This window comes from Notolepis coatsorum (assembly GCF_963971535.1).
Source record: "Notolepis coatsorum genome assembly, chromosome: 1".
NCBI classification, from domain to species: Eukaryota; Metazoa; Chordata; class Actinopteri; order Aulopiformes; family Paralepididae; genus Notolepis; species Notolepis coatsorum.
This window is the reverse complement of record NC_140165.1, coordinates 14271982-14296184: the sequence shown is the minus strand read 5'-3', so window position 1 is coordinate 14296184 and position 24203 is coordinate 14271982. Positions and strand designations below refer to the sequence as shown.

At 42.3% G+C, this 24203-nt stretch overlaps 1 protein-coding gene across 1 annotated transcript in view; it reads right to left on the bottom strand.

Moving 5' to 3' along the window:
* The window catches only part of mbd5 (methyl-CpG binding domain protein 5), a gene marked incomplete at its 5' end in the record, with an annotated part of 56166 nt that extends 33130 nt beyond the window's left edge, over positions 1–23036 (bottom strand). Inside the window, 2 exons of the mRNA XM_084335583.1 lie at positions 13803–13905; positions 22915–23036. Coding sequence (XP_084191709.1) covers positions 13803–13905; positions 22915–23036 — 225 coding nt within the window. The remainder of the gene's footprint in view (positions 1–13802; positions 13906–22914) is intronic.
* Positions 23037–24203: the final 1167 nt, after the last annotated feature.

Genomic DNA, 24203 nt, shown 5'->3' with positions numbered 1-24203 from the left:
AAAGGAACACGCCAACATTAGGGGAAATTAGCTTACAGTCTTCTCCAGAGAGAGACAAGAAGACAGATACCAGATACCGTCGAACATGCAAAAAAAGAGATAATTCTTTCATGTATACGTTTGCGAGTTATCCCGTGGTGAATATTGTATAGTTTAGGAGTGATCCGGGATAATTCCTGAAAAGCTGACGTGAATTCGTCTATAAGCGTTTGGCGTTTCTTGCCTGGACACGCTACTATTTCCAAATCAAATGTATATAATAGGTATTATGTTTCATCATGAATGCATGAAAGGGGGGGGGGGGGTAGTTTTTTTATGCTTTGATGGCCAGTAACGGCATTTGTTTTGAACACCACACACGCTGATCAGCTGGATCGATATGAAAACATTGTACGATCAAGCTGGAATTGACGTCAGATAGTCCTTACCTTTGATCGGGGGTATTCCAAAAAGAATATTCCAATTGTCTGCTCGCGATTTCCAGTATTGGTGTCCATCTGGTCCCGGACATAATTTGGCACAATTTATGGATCGAGTGTGCTAGATGCGTTTCGAAGTGGTCGGATGAAGCGATTTACTTGGCTCCATCTAAGTGGCTCCGTCTAAGCCCGGAGGGGTTTAAGTGTAACACACGGTGAGATATAAGGTTTCAAAGGGTGGGCGATACTGCCACCTAGCAGGATGCGGCCGGTATTGCACTTTGGCCAACTCAGAATAATTTCCTATGGTAACACCGAGGTCAGTGGATGAATAATGAATAAAAATATCAAATAAAAGAAAAAACTATCCAAAAAAGCTCTATTACGTGATTGGCACGCATGGCGAGCAAAAACGTGTTAACTCAGCGCCGGAGCGATATGCCTGATGTGTTGTTAATAGGCCGACGCTCTAAAGTATAGGAATACGTGGTGGTGTTTGCAGGGCTATAATCGGGCTGGGCGATAAAACGATAACGATAATTATCGTGATATATTTTAATAATCGATATCGATCGATAAAGAAAACATAATTCTTTTTTACCTGCAACAGGGCAGCTTTAAAACCAGAGACAGTGGACATACTTGTCTTTCTTGCCTGCAACTTAACACATTCAGTGCCGCTCACGAGAATTCTCGTTTCTGGGCCCCAACCATTCAGTGCCATAAACGAAGATTCTCGTTTCTGGGTCGTTTTTCCTTTTTTTCAATTTTAATACCCTATTCAATCTCAGGGAGCTGTGTGTTGCCTGAAAAATGCATACTGGGAATCCGAAGGTGCAGTACCGGCCACATCCTACCAGGCGGCGGTATCGAGCACCATTTGAAATGTTGTGTCTTGGGCTGTGCGTCGATTATATAGGTCCGGACGGACTTTTCTTTGTCGGACAAGTGTAGCGGTTGGATTATGTTGGCGAAACGAATGACATCAATACTTGGAATGGCGATCAGATAATTGGAATATTCTTTTCGGGTACATCCTAGTCAAGGTAAAGGCTATATGGTATCAATCTTGCGTTGATCCAAGAATGTCCCCATTGCGATCCGAGCACATGTGTGTAACGCTAGTCCATAACGTATTCCGTTGGTGACGATCAAAGCATCGAAAAACTACCCCCCCCCCCTTTCATGCAGGAACACAATACCGATCATATGCATTTGATTTTTGTATTGTAGCGTGTGTAGGGACAAAACGCCAATGGATTTTGTATAATACACATTGCGGCTTAAACCAGCCTCTCAGGAATTGGCCCGGATCATTCCGAAATAACACTCATATTCACCACGGTATAAAACGGGAACATATGGATGGACAAATTATTTATTTTTTGCATCTTGACCGGAAGAAACTCAGTGTCAAATGACTATAGTATTGTATCCATAGCTATAATATAGAATATAGTTATAGCTCTACAAACAAGGTGACAGCAGGGTTTCCGTTAGAAAAAATTGTTGCCGGCCTCAGTGTCCGGTAGATTTCAATCTACCGGTCAAATGAGAGAAATTCCGGTCAGAGTTTATTGAGCTTAAAAACAATTGATAGGCAAAAGAATGACAACAAAACAAAAGAATGACATCATCAAGGCATGTAGATTTATAATATTTTTACTTAAAACTAGGCTACTTTTGCATATAAAGCCATTATATTCCAAATAAAATAAGTCCTGAGACTCCATGCTGCTGCCGACTTTAAATCAAATAGGTGTCTGTGGGCAGTCGCCCGACAATAATAAACAGCAGACTGTTATAATCAAATTTTTATGAGCTAACGAATTCCGTTATATTGGACATTTGTATTAATTATATCAAGCGAAGAACTGAGAAATTTGGCAGAGAGAGACGGCAACATTATCGTGGGTTTGCGTGACGACTCTCTCTCTCTCCACCTCCCAACGACTTATTTGCGAGAGTATGTCGATGCAGAGCAGCAGATTCAGCTAGAGCTGCCGAGATTACCGCATTACCGCGGTATCGCGGTTACATCACGCCCACCGCAAGAGTAGGCTGAATACCGCATCACCGCTATTTTTTTATAATAATAATAAAGTACCCTCCTCTCGTTGGGCTTGCGGCTCTGCAGATATACCCTACTCCTCTATCGAGGTTCCAAGCGACCCTATTGGGTACCAGAAAAGTCACGTGAAACATTGCAGACCACTGATTGGTCAGAAGAGAGATGCGTCACACGTTGGATCAGAGCTCATCACAACACGGCTAATAACGTTAGCTTTAGCTCCCCGCCGGAGTGGACTACCATCGCTCCTCAGGAGTACTAAACGAGACAATGATTTTACTGTCTGCAACGAATGTTATAATAAAAGCCCTTCGTTCTATACACTTGTCTGATTGAAAACTTTATTAACAGACCGCAGAATGGGACAACTCAGCACACTCTGAGCAAAGAAAGGAACTGAGATATGAATTGAGTATTTCTTGCCTTGCTATGGTCCGGTAAATACGCTGATGTTATTGAACGTGTAACTATATAACGTTAATGCCACAAAACGAATGCCTTTATTATAAAGTAGTAACTTTATAATAATAATAATAAGAAAGGGTCGGGGGGGTAACCACCCCTGCCCGCGACACCGAGTGAACAGCGCACGACCAGAGGGGAAACTTCGAATCCGTGTTTCACTTTCAATAACGAATGCGTGCTTGCCGAATCCCAAACAATATTCATGCTGCAAAGTCATCCTCTAAAGATAGACATTTAGACTAGAGGCAGGCTATATGCTATAAAGAGTAGACTACTAAAAAAAAATACATTCAAATTTTTTTTAGTTTTTTTGTGCGTGCGGTAATAACCGCGGCGGTAGGAAATATTTCGCAAATTTGTGCGGTAAGGAAAACATCAATACCGCGGCAGCTCTAGATTCAGCTGTTATTGGCTCTTTTCTGGCTCTATCTGGGGACCGCACAGCAGCGCCCCCCACCCAACATTGAATTGCCAATGGCTGAATTGGAGTACTGCAATGGCCGCTGTAATGGCCGCTGCTGCTCCGGCTCTGCAGCTACACATGCACTCGCAAAACCCAGCACTAAGCTCTCGCTGACAACATTATTATACCTGCTTGGTGAAGCAACGATGAAACAAATGTAATGATTGTTTCGTTCATCGCATAGGCTATTTAATTTTTGCCTATTTTAATACAATTCAAATAATCAAATTGTGCTTAGACTCAGGGAATTATTTTCACCGGACATTAAGACCGGAGAGATTAAATATGTCGGACTTCAACACATTTTGCCGGTCAAATACCGGTAATTACCGGCTAACGGAAACGCTGGGTGACAGACTAGTTTAATGGGTGGCCTCGCATAGCCGTTTCCCAGAAACGGCGTGGCACAGAATGTGTTCAAGTAATGGCTTTGCTTGTCCAAATGACAATACTGACCAAATTGAGATTTATTTTTCTCTTGTCAATTTATTTTGTTTGCTTTCTAATAAAAAATACAGTTTGAAATCGTCTGTACACAGTAGGCTATGGGTGCTAGCAAGCTAGTCTCCAGTCGCGAGTCACGGTGCACATGTGCGGTGGTTTGTCCACCAAAAAAGCGCCAACAGAAAAGAAACTAGCAGAGCCAGAACTATTCAACTTCCCTGGAGCCACAGCCAGCAGAGAAGCCTGTTTACTTTCGCTTTCAAACCAGCTGCAGCCTGAGAACTGGAGTGTGAGGGGCTGTAACACTAAAGATGGCGGCAACGACAAAGAATTGCTGCAAAATAAACATACATCTGTTTAAAAAAAAAAATAATAATAATAATACTTATAACAATATTGATAATTATCGATATCGAGTGAGTGATATGATAACATTATCATATCGTTATCGTGATATCATTTTTGGGTATATCGCCCAGCCCTAGGCTATAACTATATTCTATATTATAGCTATGGATACAATACTATGGCCCATTTGACGTCGACTATCTATCGTTCAATATGTGTTAAAGAAATAATTTTTTCATCCAGACATTCCCGTTTTATACCATGGTGAATATGATTATAGTTTTAGAGTAATCCTGTCTAATCCCAGAAAACAACGCTATGCAACAATACGTGCAATTAACTTAAAAACTTTGCCGTTTCTCGCCTGTACACGCTACTATTTCAAAATCACATCTATATTATCGGTATTATGTTTCATCATGAATGCATGAAAGGGTTTGGGGGGGGGTAGTTTGTTGATGCTTTGATCGTCACCAACGGCACATGTTGTGGAGTAACGTTACAAACATATATTGTGATCGAAGTTAAGTCATGGTTGGATCACAGCAGGATTGATACCATATAGGCCTTACCTTCACTAGGATGTACCCCAAAAAGAATATTCCAATGATCTGATTGCGAGTCCCAGAATGGGTGTTGATCGTGTCGCCAACATAATCCGCCACACATCATGCACCGGGAGCATTTCACGCTTCTCAATCCGATCATTATAACCTAGGGCTGGGCGATAAAACGATAACGATAACTATCGCGATAAATTATTTCCTCGAAATAAACATGAAACGTGGTCGCAAAGTTTCGATATATCGATTTCCAAGCTTGGCTCCGTTCAGCCTCGGCTCAGCACACTCACTAACAACAACCAACGTTACGTGATGACGTGACGTGCATACGCACAACAGCTAACAACCAATCAGTGAAGGAGATGGCCGAGAGCGAACGAGATCCGGAAGGAGACCCAGAGGTACTAGGACTCACTCAACAACAAGGCTTGCTAGGCTAATTAGCTTGCACGGCGTTGTTTTATATATTTACGTGCCGAGTATGTGTGTGTTTTGAATTCTGAGGCCACGTTTAAGTAGTGTGGGGTATACAGTGGACGTCGTTTCAATATATTGTGGCGGAAGAGAGTATTTTAGTGTCATATTTAGCACATTGTCGTGGAATACACCGCTTAGAAGCAACAGGCTGGCTAGGATACCTAGCTTGCACGGCACTGTTTTATATATTTACGTGCCGAGTATGTGTGTGTTTTGAATTCTGAGGCCACGTTTATAGTAGTGTGGGAGTGGACGTCGTTTCAATATATTGTGGCGGAAGAGAGTATTTTAGTGTCATATTTATTGTCATGAGATACTCCGCTTGTCGGCTAACTGTTAACGTGCGCGGACTGATGACGACATCAACTCGACTTGAGACATTCGTAGCAGCATATTAGAAGTTAATTAAACTTGACAGACATTATATCGACGATAATTATCGATATCGAATGATATGAAAATAATTTTATCGCGATAACGTTTTTGGTCATATCGCCCAGCCCTATTATAACCGCTCCATTCGCCCGACCAATAAAAATCCGACCGGAGACTTTTGATCGACGCACAGGCCAAGATATAATGTTTCAAAGGGTGCTCAATACTGCCACCTGGGTGGATGCGGCCGGTATTGCACTTTGGCATTCTCAGGATGATTCCCCATGTTAACCCAGATGTCCGTGTGCCTGTAATGAATGAAAATATCGAATAAAAGAAATAACGATGAAAACCCGACTCGGGTCTGGCGCTGAACGGTTGGCGAGTTAACCCGACTATCATCGGGTCCGGCACTGATTGAGTTAAGGTCTTTGTTGTTTATGTTTGATTGTTTTCTACTATTTTATGGTCTTATCCCTAACCATTTTTACTCTTTGTGAAGCACTTTGTGACTCTGCTCTATGAAAGCCGCTCTACTGTATAAACATTACTTACTTACTTATATAAACAAAACAAAACAAAACATTTGACTTTGGACAAAAATTATAAGTCTAAACTACGCCCCTCCTCCCTGGTCCCTGGCAAACTTCATGCCAAGACCGCATGCAGCAATTTGTCAGGGACAAATGCACAGTGTGTCCCGTCTCCCGGGCCAACACAGCTAGATTTTATGATGCTACTCTGATCATCATAGGGGTCAGCACAGGCCCCCTCAGACACAGGTGAGACGTCCGATTCAGCACATTAAATCAGATCTAAATATCAGAATATCATTCTTGTCTAGAAGATGGGATCAGTGGATGTTTACCATTGATTTGTTTTGTATATATAGATAGCATAGTATTTTTCAAGGTCTTGCATTTATTTTTATTATATTAACTTAGAGTCCTTTATTGAGTATTTACTTCTTACTTTATTTGCAAATCAAGTGTGATATAATTTGCTACACATGGTCACTGTTGACAGTTGGACTGCCTGGATTCAAAGGATGCTGCTTAACATCACATGGATATATTGACGGTAGACATTCACGCTGAAGAACTGATTCATTGCGGTCAGCAGCACCTATCCCAATACTGGTGTATAGGGATGCCCCGATCATGTTTTTTGCCACCGATACCAATCACCGATCGTCGTGAGCCATATCGGCCGATACCGATCCGATAGTTTTTGATTAAAAATCTTTTAATTTAATTTAATATAAATTTGTTTTTCTTTTTTATAAAATATATATATTATATAATTAGACTTGTACTTGTATTATCTGCGAGACATCGCCACCACGCAACAAGCTCCACTGTCTGTGTGTACTCTAGTAGCCTCCAGCTACGGCCAGGATTCTCCGGAGCTGCACCTGGACCCTATACTCGGGTAGCCTCGAGCTACGGCAAGGATTCTCCTGCGCTGCAGATGGACCCTATTGGTATAACGTTACTGTGGTCATATCACATTCAACATGCCCTCAGCTCGAATACGCATCGAATCAGTGTTATAAGACATTGATATCAGGAGCTATCTGTAGCTACTGCTAGCCGGATATATAACGTTAATACAACGCCTCAGTGAATTATTTAGTTCAATGGGACATTTCGTTTTGAACAGTGAACTAACTTGCGCTAACGTGAGCTAGCTGAGGTATCGTACACGTCTCTACTAGACTTTGTGGAGCGTTTGTTGATGTCAGGAGCTATCGGTAGCTGGCCGGCTAGATACCGTTCGGTTAGACAATGCCTCATCATGTATTAAACTAAAAGTAAATAGTTGACTGGGTCATTTTGTAATGGTAGCTAAGCTAATGTTAGCTCAGGGAGACGCTGTCCTCCCGTGTCCCGTCCCACTAGACTACTAGACCCGTGTTTACATGCGTGCGGGAGGGGCTGGAGGGATGAGCAGACGCCGCACCACTGTGTGCAGCTCCCGGTGTCTGAGACAGAACTCAGCGACAGCAAGTGAGATCGGGTTTGACGATCGGCGAAAATAAAGCATTATCACCGATCACAGATCGCATATTTATACTGATTATCGGCCGATAACGATCGGTGGCCGATCGATCGGGGCATCCCTACTGGTGTATGTTCCTTCTCTCTCCTTTCCTGAACCAGAATTTAAAAAATGATTTGGGTTAAAACTCATTTGGGTGTAAAAACTCAAACATTTATGACCTCATAAATTCAGTCGCATTCATAAAATTTTACATCTCAGTGACATCAACGATTAGAGGGTTCTCGCTCTGATTTCCAGCTTTTGTAGAGAGGTGCCTGTTCACAAATACTGACTGAACTGTCCTGAGGCACAGGGAAAAAATGCGTCTACTGCACCTTGTGTACACCGTTTACTTTTACTCTTACTCATTAGGGCTGCACAATTCTTGCTAAAATATGAATCACGATTTTTCTCTCTATGAATTGAGATCCCGATTCTCTCACACGATTTTTTTCGCCATCATTTAAAAGTCAGGTAAAAAGTAAAAAAAAAATTAAATACTTTTTAATTTTTTTGTAAAACATATACAATACAAAGAATCGTCATAATTTAGAAATGAGATTGCATAAGAGGCAAAGAGGATGATAGACTATTTTGAAATGTGGACACTGAGGAAGATGCTGAAGATAACATGGAAGGATAAGATCAAGAATGAGGAGGTACTGAGAAGAGCGGATATGCAAGGGGGACAGCTGCTGGAGAGGTTAAAAAAGAGAAAGATGGAGTTGTGCGGGCATGTTCTGAGAGGATCCAGCGGGGAGATGTTCAAGAAGGTGGTGATGGGGAAGGTGGATGGAAAGAGAGGAAGTGGAAGACCAAGAAGAGGCTGGGTAGACGATGTCTGTGATTGGAGTGGAGTGAGAGGCGGAGTCACGGAGTTGGAGAGAAGAAGTGGGGACAGAATGGGTTGGAGAGTGATAGGCAACCTTCGGAACGAAGAAGCCACCTAATGATGATGATAGGTCTATGAATCGAGATCGTGATATTTTTTCCCTATTACTCATAGTATATATTCAGAAAAAAATGTCTTGCCTATATTTATTATAACATAATATAACCAGTAGGGCATACAGACCCTCATCTGCACCTTTGTGTACATCGTTTATTTTTAATAAAGGAATAACTTATCTTATCTTAGGTGAATTTGAGTGGCATTCCCCTTTAAAAGGTGAAGTAATATTACTCCATCTGTATTACAGAAATATTGCTCGATAATGCTAAGATTTTAGTTGGATGCAGGCTTAACATTTCTAATGCAAAAAGCGTGCCCCCGGAACCCACGGGCGATTCACGGACCGCGGACGTAATTTAAGGGCCGCGACTTCGACCCTTAACACATTGGGTGCCAATGACGAGAAATCTCGTTGTTGGCCGCCATGCGTTGAGTGCCAACAACAAGTTCTCGTTATTTTCTCGTTATTTATTTATTTTATTTTTTTAAGATTTATTTTTTGGCGTTTTATCGCTTTATTTCTACTGGGCAGTGCAGTAGAGAGAGACAGAGGAGGAATGGAAGACAGAGTGGGGGGAAGACATTCGGCAAATAACGACGGGTTCGGGAATCGAACCCGGGTCGGCCGTGTCGCGGCTATGCGGTTCGCCACTGGGGCGCCCCTCTCGTTATTAGTGTGGGTGGCAACCTATTCTTTATTCTTTATTCCACCGATTTTGCAAACAAAACTCCGCCCAGAGCGTTCGCGCCCCATACACGTGAAAGGTATCAAAACGACGGCTTGCTCCAGCTCACAGCGCTATTACTTTTCGGAAAGTTTCACTGCACAGTTTGGCTATGAATCGACTTTAAACTGTAAAACTTCGGTCCCATTGGAAATGAATGGCAAGTTATAGTGTAGGAGTTGAAATAAAAAAATGTCCACCACCTTGGGTAAATTGCGACAGTGAAAAAACATCAAAACGATGACACGGCTGTCGGCTCGCTCACAAAAGAAAAATAAATGGAATTGGACATTTCTATCTCAACTGATGACCATTTCTTTGAAGGTTCTCCTCCCCATAGACACCAATGGCTAGCCACTCTAAGAAAAGGCTGGTTGTATCGCTTTCCCCCCCTTGTGTTCCGATCGTCACCGCGGCCACAATTGTCGACCGCATGCCACAATATCGCACACAACCCTTCACCTACTCCTTGAAGTGCTCATGTGCGCTTCACAACGCTTCATCTCTTATCGTTTGCTTTTAATCATCGTGACAATGCAGTCATGCGTCTGCCCTCATTGAAATACATTCAAAGTGAAAGTGCAGTCATTCGTGATTGCATCAGCTGATGCATGATTGCATCAGCCTAACAGGTGTGTGGCTCATGGCCCATGGCTACAGCTGACCTGCCAATGACCTCTCATGGACTTAACCCTTAATCGCCCCTCTGTGTAGCAGTACTGAATTGCTTGACAGCACCCTCTGTCTTGCGGGTTGTGTCATTGTACTCAGTAGGGATGTGCACTTTCATTGGTCTATGTTGACCCATTGGACTCGGTAGGGATATCCTCTTTCATTGGTCGATGTTGACCACTCCCCCGATCCTTAGACCACGCCCCCTTAGGCCACACCCCCTCAGTGTATCTCTTGAACCGTTTGTCGTCGAGACTTGCGGGTTGTGCCATTGGACTCGGTAGGGATATCCTCTTTCATTGGTCGATGTATTCCAGTAAATGGCTATTTTCGCAGATTTTTCTGGAATCACTAGAAATCTTCAAAACTATACTCGTATTCAAAACGGTATAAAACGGAAATGTACTGATGAAAAAACAATCCGTTTCGTACATGTTGACTGCAAGCAAGTCATTGATAAGCGACGGTTGACAGTATTAGACACATAATTTAAGATATAGTTTATGCGTTCGCAAATATCCCTGTCCTCTCATCGACTAAAGCGCTGGCACTCAAGCGATAAATAGCGCACCCCCTGCTGGCAACTAATGTGTTAAGCTCTAATTGAGAGGTCTTCTTTAGCGTCTGGACCAAAGGCAAGAGGCAGCTTAACTCAATGGCCGCCAACAACGATTATATACGTGTTTGGCCGACAACCGTTGAACGCCAACCACGTGTATATATATGTTATTTGATCGTTATTTATTTTATTCGATATTTCTATTCATTACAGGCACACAGACTCAGGGTTAACATGGGGAATCATCCTGATAATGCCAAAGTGTAATACCGGCCGCATCCCACTAGATGGCGGTATCGAGCACCCTTTGTAACCTTGTATCTTGGCCTGTGGTACGGCCGAATGTCTCGGGTTTCATTTTTCCTTGTCGGGCTAGGGCTGGCGAACTGTTCTCCCGGTTCCATTGAAGTGTGTCAAATATCCCCGATCCATATGTTGTGGTGGATTCTGCCGTGGACCAAATCGACATTGGATGTACCAGATGGCGATCAAACTATTGGAATATTATTTTTGGAATACTCCCGATCCCAGGTAAGGATGATTTGACGTAAATTTTTGCTTGATCCTGCAATGCTTTTATACTGATATAGCGTTTTTAGTGTTAAATACGAATGCCGTTAGACAATCAAATAATCAGAAACGACCCCCCCCCCCCCTTTCATGCATTCATGATGGAACATAATACCTATGATATAGATTTGATTTCGGAATAATAGCGTGTACAGGCAAGAAATGGCAACGTCTATAGTGGAATTGACATATACGGCTATAACTCAGCATTTCGGGAATTACCCTAGACCACTCTAAAACCATACTTATATTCACCACGGTATTACACAGGAATGTATGGATGGAAAAATGTATTCTTTTTCACATATTGAACAATAGATAGGTGATCTCAAATGGGCCATAGACTCAGGGGAGGAAATTAGGCCACTTTACTCGCCAATTGCGAGTATTTTTTACGTTTGGCGAGTAATTCATGAAGAGCACTCGCCAGTCTGGCGAGTATTAGTAATTACAAAACAAAACAAAAAAATCATTCTGCAATCTGCTGATTCGCTCACTGGCACAAACCGAACTCTGACTCCCCCCTTGATTCCTCCCATTTGCGGCACATAATAATCAGACCATAACCAATGAACATCATCGTTGTACAGATGCGCTCTAAGCTCCTCCAATGAACACTCATTTTCTAGAAGATGCCGCCCATCTAGGGGAAGTGGACAGACCACTGCGCGCAGACCTACAAACTCCTGCCACCGGCAGCCGGCTTGGCAACGTAGACAAACTTACAAAAACACATCAGTGGATGAAAATAATTGCATGTAGAGTCGTCGCTTTCGGATATCAGTGCGGTCTGACATGGGGGCGAACAACAGCACGCGACGCGTCTCCTTCGAGTCGGATGAGAATGACAAGTCAACCAGCATTAGCCGGCTAGCTACCTAGCATGTAACAAGCTACCATAACGCGCATTCAACATAGTGGACGACTATACTGAGCGGCTTTGCTTAAATGCAGCCGAGTGACATTTTATTATTACCGGGGTTCCCCCCATATCACCACTCGCCCATATGCCCTTCACAACGGTGATGTTGTCATACTTGGCATTCAGAATACACCTGCTGAACCCCTAGCGTTGTCGATTCGGTTCCAATGTATTGTCATCTTACAGCACAAGTACAGTACAACCAGAATACATTTGGCATACAACCAGAGTGCAAATGTAACAAGTCAAGTTCAAGTTGTTTTATTTAGCTATTACATTACAGTGAAATGCCACTTTAACACTCATGCCGCACACACGCACACTTATGGCCAGAGGAAAGGCCACTTAAAGTAGTATAACATCAGGAACAGTGTATTGCACTACTAAAGCTAACTAGCATGTCCTATATGCTCTGTAAATACTAATGTACAGATACCGAGATGGCACACCATGTACCTGTTTATTGCACTGTTTTATTGGATTCTATTAATATGTTGTACCACTGTATTTTTATTGGATTCTATTATATGTTGTACCACTGTATTGCACATCGTCGCGGGCAAGACCAGCCGCATTTCATTGTATACCTGTATGCCGTGACAATTAAAACTCTTGAATCTTGAATCTTGCTTGGTTCTTTCACTGCCCAACTCAGTCCAACCTAAACTGATGGGGGACCCTGATGTAAACAAGACAAACGTCTTTCTCAGGTCTGCATCCCCTTAACAATTGTGTGTATTGAGCCGTACTGTATTGTACCCATTCTGCAATCTGTTAAATAAAGTTTTCATTCATTCATTCATTCAAACCAGCCCAACCCAGTATTGATTGATTGATTGATTGAAAACTTTATTAACAGATTGCAGAATGGGTACAATACAGTACAGCTCAATACACACAATTGTTAAGGGGATGCAGACCAGAGAAGGACTTTCGTCTTGTTTACATCAGGGTCCCCCATTTCAGTCCTGTTTGCTTAATGCCTTGTCCACTTCCTCCACACTCCAATATGCCCTTCAACCCTGCTCCTGTCAAACCTGCTCTTTCCATTCCCTCCATCATGTCCCCCCTTTCTGATGAATATTTCCTGCACTTAAGAGTCAGACACACATTCCTAGTAGTTGAGCTGTGATGAATGAATGAATGAAAACTTTATTTAACAGATTGCAGAATGGGTACAGTACGGCTCAATACATGCAATTGTTAAGGGGATGCAGACCAGAGAAAGACTTTCGTCTTGTTTACATCAGGGTCCCCCATTTTCAATTCATTTTCAATTCATCATTCAGTATAACCTAGACCAGCCCAACCCAGCATCTTTCACTGTCCAGTTCAGCCCAACCCAGTCCAGAATAGTTCCCTCTTTCATGTTAATATGTGATTTAATGATGTAATATTTTGAAGAGTAGAGACAGTGTGATTAATTTACTATGATTGAAAATCAATTTAGACGAAGACGTACAAAGAAGTAATTATCACAATTAGCGATTTTTTTTGTCTGGTAAAAAATCTGTTTGGCTGGTAAAAAAAATCAGATACTCGCCAGTTGGCTGGTAAGCCAAAAAGTTAGTTTCCTCCCCTGGCCATAGTATTGTATCCATAGCTATAACATAGAATATAGTTCTACAAACAAGGTGATCCACTCCTATCTTTTAAAGTGTGGCAGTGCTAGAGCGGGCCCCGTCTAATCCCGGCGGTCAATGAGTTAAGAGGAACGTCCACAGAGTCACATACCTTGTGGAGGATCAGTGGGCACTCCAAGCCACACTTACACGTCCCATCTGTCAGCAGGTAGGATTTCACCTGATCCAAGCCGGCCAGCACCGAGCCACTAGGACTGAAGATGGTGAATGAAAAATGTAAAAAAAAAGATTGAGAAAGGTAAGCTTACAAATAGAGATTATGCATTACAGTAGCATTCCATAGCTTAGTGTTAAAGGGATCGTTCAGATCTTTGGAACACTAGCCCTATTTCCTACCTAGCAATGCTAGCATGCTGTTGATCAGTAGGGTTCTCGGGCAAAATCCACGGCTTTCCTCATACTAGCTGTGGTTATTTCGCCACAAACAAATGCAAAGTCAATGGGGTCAAGCTCCCCTGTAAAAGCTTACTGAAGCTCAATGAAATTAACTCCACAGTGTGCACAAAATAGATTTCAGTCCACCTGTACAGACAGGAGCTTGACCCCACTGACATTGCATTAGTTTGTGGCTAACTAGCTGGAGCTAGTATGAGGAACAGGACTCTACTAGGGATGGGGAGGGATGGGTACCGAACTCTGTACTTTTATGGGTACCGACTAGGGATGGGTACCGAATTAGGTACTTTTAAGGGTACCGACAGAATCACGATAAATCACAATTTCCCCCGACGTCGTCAATGTTTTTTTTTTTTTTTTTTTACAACTGAGGTAGGCAGATTACATTTTTAGAGACTAAAGTACAGAAAAAGGGTACCGGTACCGGTTCAAATGTGAAAGGTACCCAACCCTAGTACCGACCAAATTACATCGGTACTACAGAGTATTCACGTTAGATCAATCGGTGCCACATTTTGGTACCTAAGACATGCCCATTTAGAAAATAATCTGAATTTCAATGACACGCAATTGTCATTTCATAATAGACACAGAACAGCGCGGACCTCCAATGACGCGCAATTGTCATTTCATAATAGACACAGAACAGAGCGGACCTCCAATGATGATGCGCAATTGTCATTTCATAATAGACACAGACAAGCGGACCTTCAATGACTCATTTCATAATACTTTTAAGGGTACACCGACCGAAACACGTCGGTACTACCGTGTATCGATTCACGTGAGATCCAACGGTGCCAATTTTCGGTAATAATAAAAAAAAAAAAAAATATTTAATTATACATTATATATATATAAAGAAAAAGTCCGATGACGTCAAAGTTTTGTTTACCGCAAAACAAAACCGCACGTTAAGCGGTTCAGCTTGTGCAAACCAAGCGTTGGCACTCTGTGGGCTAGATCCACAAAGAATGGATTGCACGGAGCAAGTTGCACCCTTACTTACAATTCATTATAAATTGAAAATGGGGGACCCTGATGTAAACAAGACGAAAGTATTTCTCTGGTCTGCATCCCCTTAACAATTGTGTGTATTGAGCCGTACTGTATTGTACCCATTCTGCAATCTGTTAATAAAATCTTCATTCAATCAATCACCATGCACGCGCACGCACGCGCACACGCACACGCACACACACACACACACACACACACCACTCGTTACGCGCGACACGGTGCGCCCTTTCAAGGCAATGGTAGGGGAAACACTGATAAATAAATGCCAGTATTCTGATTGCTGTCTGTGGTTCTATATGGGTTGTGGCTAGGGCTGCAACGATTAGTCGATTATGGATTATGAAAAATCGTTGACGAGAAATTGTTGCGTCGATTAGTCATTAAAAGAAAATTAAAAAATATTATTATATATATATATTTTTTTTTTTGCACTACCTATCTTTGTGAAAGTGGCTTCTCAGCTCTGGTCCAGCCAGCTGAAGACTTCTTAGCTTAACATAACAGACCGACAGTAAGTTTGGGGGAACTAATGGGATAACTGGGGATGTTGTTTGGTCCTGACAAGAGTCTCAAAGCAACTCTGAGGTCATGCTCAATGTCCAATCTGTTCCTCTGCTCTGTCTTCAGCTGGACCAGAGCTGAGAAGCCACTTTCACAAAGATAGGTAGTGCAAAAAAAAAGAAAAAGAAAAAAGATTTATATATATATATATATAATTGTTTTTCGATTAGTCGACTAATCGAAAAAATAATCGACAGATTAGTTGACTACCAAAATAGTCATTAGTTGCAGCCCTAGTTGTGGCAATAATCTTTACAAATAATAGCTTGCAGCAACGTATTGAAAAAATAACTATAAACAGTTCATTTTTTAAACCATGAACTTTAGTTAAAAAAAAATGTATTATGAACTATGAACTGAACTACCGTAGTTCATTTAAAAATGTGTGAACTGTAGGGCGGCTACGTGGCGTAGTGGGCAAGGCGCTCGCCACGAAATGCTGGAAACGCTGGGCTCGTCAGTTCGAGCCCAGCGCTCCACATTTGCTTTCAGTTTAGCTGGTCGTCCGTACTAATACACATTGGCCGTATTAGGGGGTGGGAAACTGATGGGTGAGGATCGGGCGTTGTGGACAGCGACTCTTACAGGTCGGTTGGTGCGCCTTCGCAGTAGAATCAGGAAGTGTCGGGGGCAGCGTGAGCCTCCCACGCGTTACTCCTCGCCACTGAGAGATCGAGCTGCGCAGGTGAAAAGATGCGACTGCTGTTACCTCAGGTACCGGAGGGGACTTGTGCTATGTATGACTTAGTCCACATTGCAGCCGGCTTGTGGGAGGCAAGAAACAGCGTCCGTGACAGGGGAGGGTTGAATTGGATGATACGAAAATTGGGATGGGAGAAAATATAGAAAAATGGGAGAAAAAGTGGATAAAAAAATTGTGAACTGTGAACTGAACTAGTTCATGTAGAAAGTGAACTTTCCCAACACTGTTAACAATATACAGTGTGATTAAATGTAAACAAGTGATTAAATGGAATATATATAATGAAGCTACTGAATAATACATTGATCTGATGTATACAGTATTATTATGTACACTGAGGTATGAGAGTAGGTATGGGATATATACAGATATATCCTAGATATTAGGGATGGGTGTGAGTAATTGATTACTCAAGTACTTGTGTTTCAACTAAATGAGTGGTTTTTGAGGATGCTTGATTATTATTATTTCTTACTTGTGCCCTAGGACGCATCAGAAGAGCAAATAACGTAAAAGAAAAGAGCACAAGCTAGTATTACAGAGTGGTGACTGTACGAGGACACGGTCACACAAGTACACAGGATTCTTTCCGAGGCCCAAAATAAACCTGACACCAGCCGACTGCTTTATTGCATTGTGGCTGGTAAATATACATTGATTGGTGTTTTTGAAGCCAGACCAACTACTGTATTGACCTTTCTCAAACCCTGCCCTCTTTTCTTGATCCTTGCAACAGTTGTGATTGGAGGATCAAGAAAAGAGGGTGGGGTTTGAGATGGATGGGGTGAAAAAAGGAAATACTAATAATAAAAAGAAAAAGCACTACTTGTTTGTACGGTCTTTTACTATTATGCACTTTGCTACCTTCAGGGTTTCCCATTAATTACCTAGACTGTGGCAGCCCGCCAGTCTAATTAGTCCCGCCAGTTGTATAATGAACCAAAAAAAATGTAATAAAAAATATATATAATAATAATAATAATTTAAATATAAAGTTTGCCAATAGGGATGTACCAATACCAGTCGTAATGGTAATCCAATATATTTTTTTATTTTCTAAAAAATAAACCAGTTCAACACAGGTAACCACTTTTGCTTAATTTCTTTGATGGCTCAAATGTATGCTCTAGTACAGTGGTTCCCAAACCTCTCCTCGAGACACCCCAGCCGTTCCATGTATTTGTTAAATTCCACCACCTGATTCAACTAATAAAGGGCTAGTTAAGTTGAATCAGGTGTGCTGATGGTGGAATTTAACAAATACATTGAACGGCTGGGGTGCTTCGAGGAGAGGATTGGGAAGCACTAGTCTAGTCGATTTTGTGTTTTGAGCACAAAGTTCATCATAGATCTAGCCTCTTTATTTTGCTCTCAAAGTGCACCAGATTGATGCATTTAACTTTAAAATGTACAAAAAAAATAGATATTCGGGGGGGGGGGGGGGGGGGGCATGCCCCCGGACCCCCCTAGAGGGTCGAAGGTTCACCCCCCATTTCCATCTCTGAAAATCCTGTGGGAAACACTGTACCTTGCCTATATTACTACCACCTAGTACCTACTATGCTAATATGTCTAGACTACTATGCCTATATTACTACCTACCATGCTAATATGTCTTTACTACTATGCCAATATTACGACCTACTATGCTAATAATGTCTATCCTGCTATGCACCAAACAGTGTTTGAAGAACAATCTTACCATTAGCTGCCAGAGTTGTACCCTTCCTGCTGACTTGTTGTACAGAACTTGTAAGTCGCTTTGGATAAAAGCATCAATCTAAATGACTAAATGTAAATGGAGGGCTCGGCATACGAGCAGAATCAGTCTAATTTGGGTTTTAAAGAAGCACAATCGGAACCGGCCCAATCGTATCTTCAAAACCGACTGTTGGTCATGTGTAGAATTGACATATTTGTGTGACCTTTTTTCTGGGAGTGTGTTGCTTAACCTTGAAGCCCTATTTTCTGAAAATCCGCCTAAAATACATACCTAAGTAAATGGAAGATTGCTCCACTTCTACAAGGTCCATTTGCATGTTCTTTGTATCTAGGGACATCTATGGACCTCGGTGAATGTATTCCCAATGTCAGAAATATTGTGTCTATTACTAGGCTTGCTTAAATTGTGATGAAACAAAGGAGAATATTAATTATGATTTCTCTTTGCATCTTTGACCGTGCCGCGATGATGTCGGGGAGGTTGCGACCCTCTCTGCGCCGCCCCCCATCTCCCTGTCTCCGGCTGTCTCGGAACGTCCCGTGATTAAGACGGGGAGGACGCGACCCTCTTTGCATCGCCCCTGTGCCTCAAATAGATTCACTATCAGCTCTATCTTTAATCTCTCAAAATGTTCAGTTGCTATCGCTATCAGCTCTATCTTTAATTTTTTTAAATGTTCAGTTGCTATTGCATGCACTCATCTGTGTTTCACTACACACGAGTGCATGCTTACCAACTGTTAGTCTGCAACACTACTATCACTGGCATCCAAGAAGGGAGATCCCCCCTTGTATGGCCCTTCTAAGGTTTCTCTCCTCCACATTGCCTGTGGAGCATTTTTTCCCTATTGTTAGGTTTTAGTGAGTTTTTCCTTACATTTGCGTGGAGTATGTCTGGGAGTGCTTGCATTCTATTATTTATTTGCATTTATTTAAAATTTGTTGGACCTTATGGTGTTCTTGTTTTGTTCTTGACTTATTGTTATGTTTCTTCTTGACTTGTTTAAAGAAGACGTGTCCGGCCCATGGGGACATTAACGTGTGTTGTCGGGCATTACAAATAAATTTGATTTGATTTGATAACACCATGCTAAAAATGACCAGACATAAGAAACTGCCACTGAGCTCATTCAGTACCTTCTTGAGATCACGTGTACAACAAATCTAAGGAAATTAATAAAGGGAAGATGATTAAACAGAAGGTTTTGTAGATACAGTACTGAATTATGCCATCCGGACGGTGCCAGTGTTTCCCCTACCATTGCCTTGGCGGGACACCCCGCCCCTCCAGTAAAAATATATTATAATAATTTTTAATTTAATTTTATTATTAACCCATTATCTGCCAGGGATTATTCTGATCTTAATCCACTGTCTGCCAGTACTGTAAGTCTATGGAGATGTTCCCCTTCTTTGCAGGGCTATAACTTTTTAAATTGTATTGCTAAATTGACATTACTATGGCCCATTCAACGTCAAGTATCTATCGTTTAGGATGTAGCAACGTTCTACTTTTTCATTCACATATTCATACTAAAATACGGTCTAAAGTATAAATATGTTTTTATCGTTTTCTGCAGCATTCTGCAGAACGTGATTTATAGCCATAAATACATATATTACATCATCAAATGTAGTTTGATACCGATTGACGTCATATTAAAATTTTCAATTGTAAAAGGTCCTAAACGTCATGCCTCATCATCTGCTGGTGACCGGAGGGGGGGGGGGGGTTTATAAGTCCGTGGCCGACGTTAAATAATTTATGTAGTATGGGCGATACATAGATCACAGCAGTTTATATGGATCATAATAAGCAAACACGCTGAAACTTACCGCAGCTTCCTGACCGTTGGGTGGTCAGCGTGGAGCAGAAAGTTCGCGATTATGGGATGTTGATATATGCGATCCATTTCCAGGTTGTATAATAATATATACGTCCAAATCATGTTGTTTATCGAGTTATTGGCAACGGATCGCTATCCAGTGTGTCGAGCTCGAGTCCCGCGAGCGATAGCGAGTGGCCGGACCGAATATGGATGAGCACCACTTCCTGCCGCTCATTTCCTGTTTGGGCGATCCGCCGATCGGCCACCAGATGGCGCTCTTGAACCGTTGGAGAGTTGAGAGGAGATCAACAGGAGATCTCAAGTCTCCGTGGGTGAAATATGATTGACATGACAGATTTTTAAAATATTGATCTCAAAGACGCCTTACGCCGTCATTGGCAGATTACGCATGGCGGAGAATGACGTGGTAACGCGTCATTGGCGAATAAAGGGTTAAAGTTTGCTTTAATCACAGTAACGTTGACGAGCTAGCTAAATTATACATAAATCGGTTTTCATATAAATCAATCTTCACTAAGACATTAAAACGGTGGTGCGGCACGGTCTACGGAGACGCAGAAAAAAGCTACCAAATCCATTCTGAGATAACTCCGATACTGACTACTAGCATCGTGTGTAACAAGTCTCAGGGCTATATCCACAAAGAATGGATTGCACGGTGCTAATTGCACCCTTACTCATTATGAATTGAAAATGGGGGACCCTGATGTAAACAAGATGAAAGTCTTTCTCTGGTCTGCCTCCCCTTAACACATTGTGTGCCAAGAACGGTGTAAATCGTTATTGCCCGCCATGCGTTGAACGCCAACAACAACATATCACGTGTTTGGGATCAATATTTCATTTTTTCGCTATGGCATTCATAATTCATCCAGCCTCCCTCCGGATCGCAGCCAGACCCTGTTCTGATATTGCAACGCCTCAATACCGCCGCCTGGTGGATGGTCGGGCGAGTTACACTCACGCCAAACCGGAAGTGACGATCGGTGCATCGAGGAAATTCCTCCGCCAGAGATATATTGTGGCGTGGATCAATATACACACTCGAGTGCATTTGGATCGCTTTCGAAACGCAATAATCGATATGATTTCGCCGTTTATTGCGTCATACAAACCGGAAATGGATCTAGCAGATCGACGTCAAATAATTTGGATCTTTTTCCTCCAGTCTCATCGGCGAATGGTAAGAGGACACTAACGTTACTTTCAGCTTGATTGTCCATTTCTTTGTTTGCAATCAGTCTGATCAATATATCAACCCATACTAAATAAAGCCGTTACTGACGATCAAGGAATTATAAACGACCCCCCCCCCCCTTTCCTTCACGCATGATGAAGCATAATGTATACCGATCATATACATTTGAATTTTTTAATATAGCGTGTATAGGAAAGAAACGCCAATCGATAATCTATCATAGCTTCAGGGCCTATAACTAGCGTTTTTGGAATTACAGCAGAAAAGCTTAAAAACATACTTATATTCTCGACGGTATTAACACAACAATGTATGAATGAAAAAATATAACGTTCCCACATCCGGAACGATAGATACCCGATGTTGAATGGGCCATAGTAATGCAGATATCGCTATAATCTTTAAAAAGTTATAGCCCTGCAAAGAAGGTAAACATCTCCATAGGCTTACAGCGGTGGCAGAGAGGGCATAATGATGGGCACAATGCATGGCGCCCAATGTGTTAACAATTGTGTGTATTTAGCCGTACTGTATTGTACCCATTCTGCAATCTGTTAATAGAATTTTCATTCAATCAATCACCTTGTTAATATTTATTTACCTAATTTATGTGCAATCGTTTCATTTCAGCTCAGTGTAGAGAAATGCACCGATACTAACAACCGCCTTACTGCGCGCGTCTATGACGACACTGTTGACACCACGTATCCGTGACACGCGCGCCCTGCGAAAACACTAGTCGTTTTGGGGGCCTACCACCCCCCCTGAAGAAAATCCTAGGGGAAACCCATGCAATTTGAAATATTATTATAGAAAATAGAATATGAGGCCTATAAATGACCTTATTATAGCCAACTTGCACACTATGGATCGGGCCAAATCTACTCGGCAGAGTTCAATTTGGATTTAGTATCACCAGGCGTGCATGAAGAACAGAGAATGAAATCTACTGTATGTACAGTCGTTTTTTTTATTCTTGCGACAGCTCCGCCATTTTTAAACTGATTTCAAATCGGATGGTTGCTAAATGTTCACAATAGGGGAGACAAACTAACTGTGCTCCAATATATGCCAATAACGTTCAGTTTTGTGGTATATAATATAATCCAGAGTAATAAGAGAAATAAAAGAAATGTATACACTAGTCATTTGCTTATAGGCAGCTATAAGCCGTTGGGAAATGTAGTTTTTATAAATTCCAATGCTCATTGAGAGCTCTGGATGTCCTCTTCTCAAAATGACTACAATCGTCATCATTCAGCAAAGGCCGCTAATTCAAAATGGCGGATTTCCACGATCAAAACAACACATTTAAAAAACTAACATCTCACTAATAACACTTTAACCTATTGGTAAACAAACATATTGCTGAAAATATACACTATGACTGCTGTTGTGACATGGTTAGGATGTTTACTCTTGAATACGTTTGGAGAAAAGAAAAAAAAATTATGACAGACAGTCTAGACTAGAGGGAATGATTTATGATGTGATGTCATTTACGGTCCGGTACCGCACGGGTGGAAGAGGTTAACCCTCTCACTACCACACTACAGAAGGTTAACCTTTCACTACCACACTACAGACGGTTATGCCGTTATGGTCTTTACTCTTGGCTGCATTTGAAGAAGAAAAAAACGCAACATTAATTCATACATTCTGTAGAGATGGATTTATGGCCTGATGTCAATGTCGGTCCGGTACCAGAGGTTAAGAGGTTAAAAGCTTCGAAAAAAGAAGAAGCTCTTCTCACCTAATGTAGACCACTCCTCCATTGGGATCCGCCTTGCGCTGCCAGCCGATGGGGACCTGGACGGGGACCCGGACCGCCTGCCGCTCCCCGTCTCCCGCCTCACGCTCCTTTCCTCCATTCATCGCTCCACTGGTACGACACACGGCACCCTCAGAAGGTATATCTATCACACATCAACCGGTGTCCTCGCAATACATGTCCCAGTTGGCGTCCAAAGTGGGAGAGACAGAGGGGGGGAAGGGGGGTGGCACGCCGCGACTTCACTTAAGAGGCGGGATGCCGCCGTTCGGGTAATGGACCCGGGAAGGCGAATGGTGAGGCGAGCTCACGACAGATCCCACTTTTGTAGTTGTCTCATCGTTTGAGCGCTAAGCGGCGCAGAGACTTCCATTACTGCGTCTCTTGCGTCACTGCGCCATAATAGATGCCAACTATTTATTCAGGAATACTCCGAACCGACGTAGGTTAGCTGACGATTGACACGGTCTGGCCGCACGGCTCCTGCGGTCGGTGACACGGTCTGGCCTACGCGTGCGGCACGGCACCTGCAGTCGGTGACGCGGTCTGGCCTACGCGTGCCGCACGCCTCCTGCAGTCGGTGACACGGTCTGGGCTACGCGTGCGGCACGGCTCCTGCAGTCGGTGACGCGGTCTGGCCTCACGGCACCTGCAGTCGGTGACACAGTCTGGCCTACGCGTGCCGCACGCGCCTGCAGTTGTCCTTTATAAAAATATATATATAAAAAAAAAAGGGGGGGGGATCACCATTCGTCTTCAGCTTCCCAGAATGGCAATCCTCAGTTGTAAAAGTTGGCTTCGTTCAACATATCTGCTCCCAAACCAAGTTGGGTAGTGGTATCCCCATGATTCCTGAGTAGGAGACAGAGAAAATTATTTAGGACATGCACAGCAGAGAGAAAACAGCTGATGTAATATATTTTACAATTTGGTGATATTAGATAACCATATCACATTTGATTGATATTTGATTGATTTCATATTGAGCATCTGCCAATACTGATAATACAGCTGCACAGAGATAATACAGCTGCACAGAGCACACCTTAAGTATATTAAAGCGAGTAAAAACCAATCCAATGTAGGTAAGATATGATTGGTAATTTAACAGTTATTCTTAAAGAAAAAGAATAACCTAAATAACAGCTTTCCCTTAAATGGTTTTCATTTATCTTTTTACAAAAAATTATCAGAATTTGATCTGGCTTAATATAACAGATACCGATCAATTACAATGCGGTGACCAGCTCAGATTCCAATCTGTCCGATCC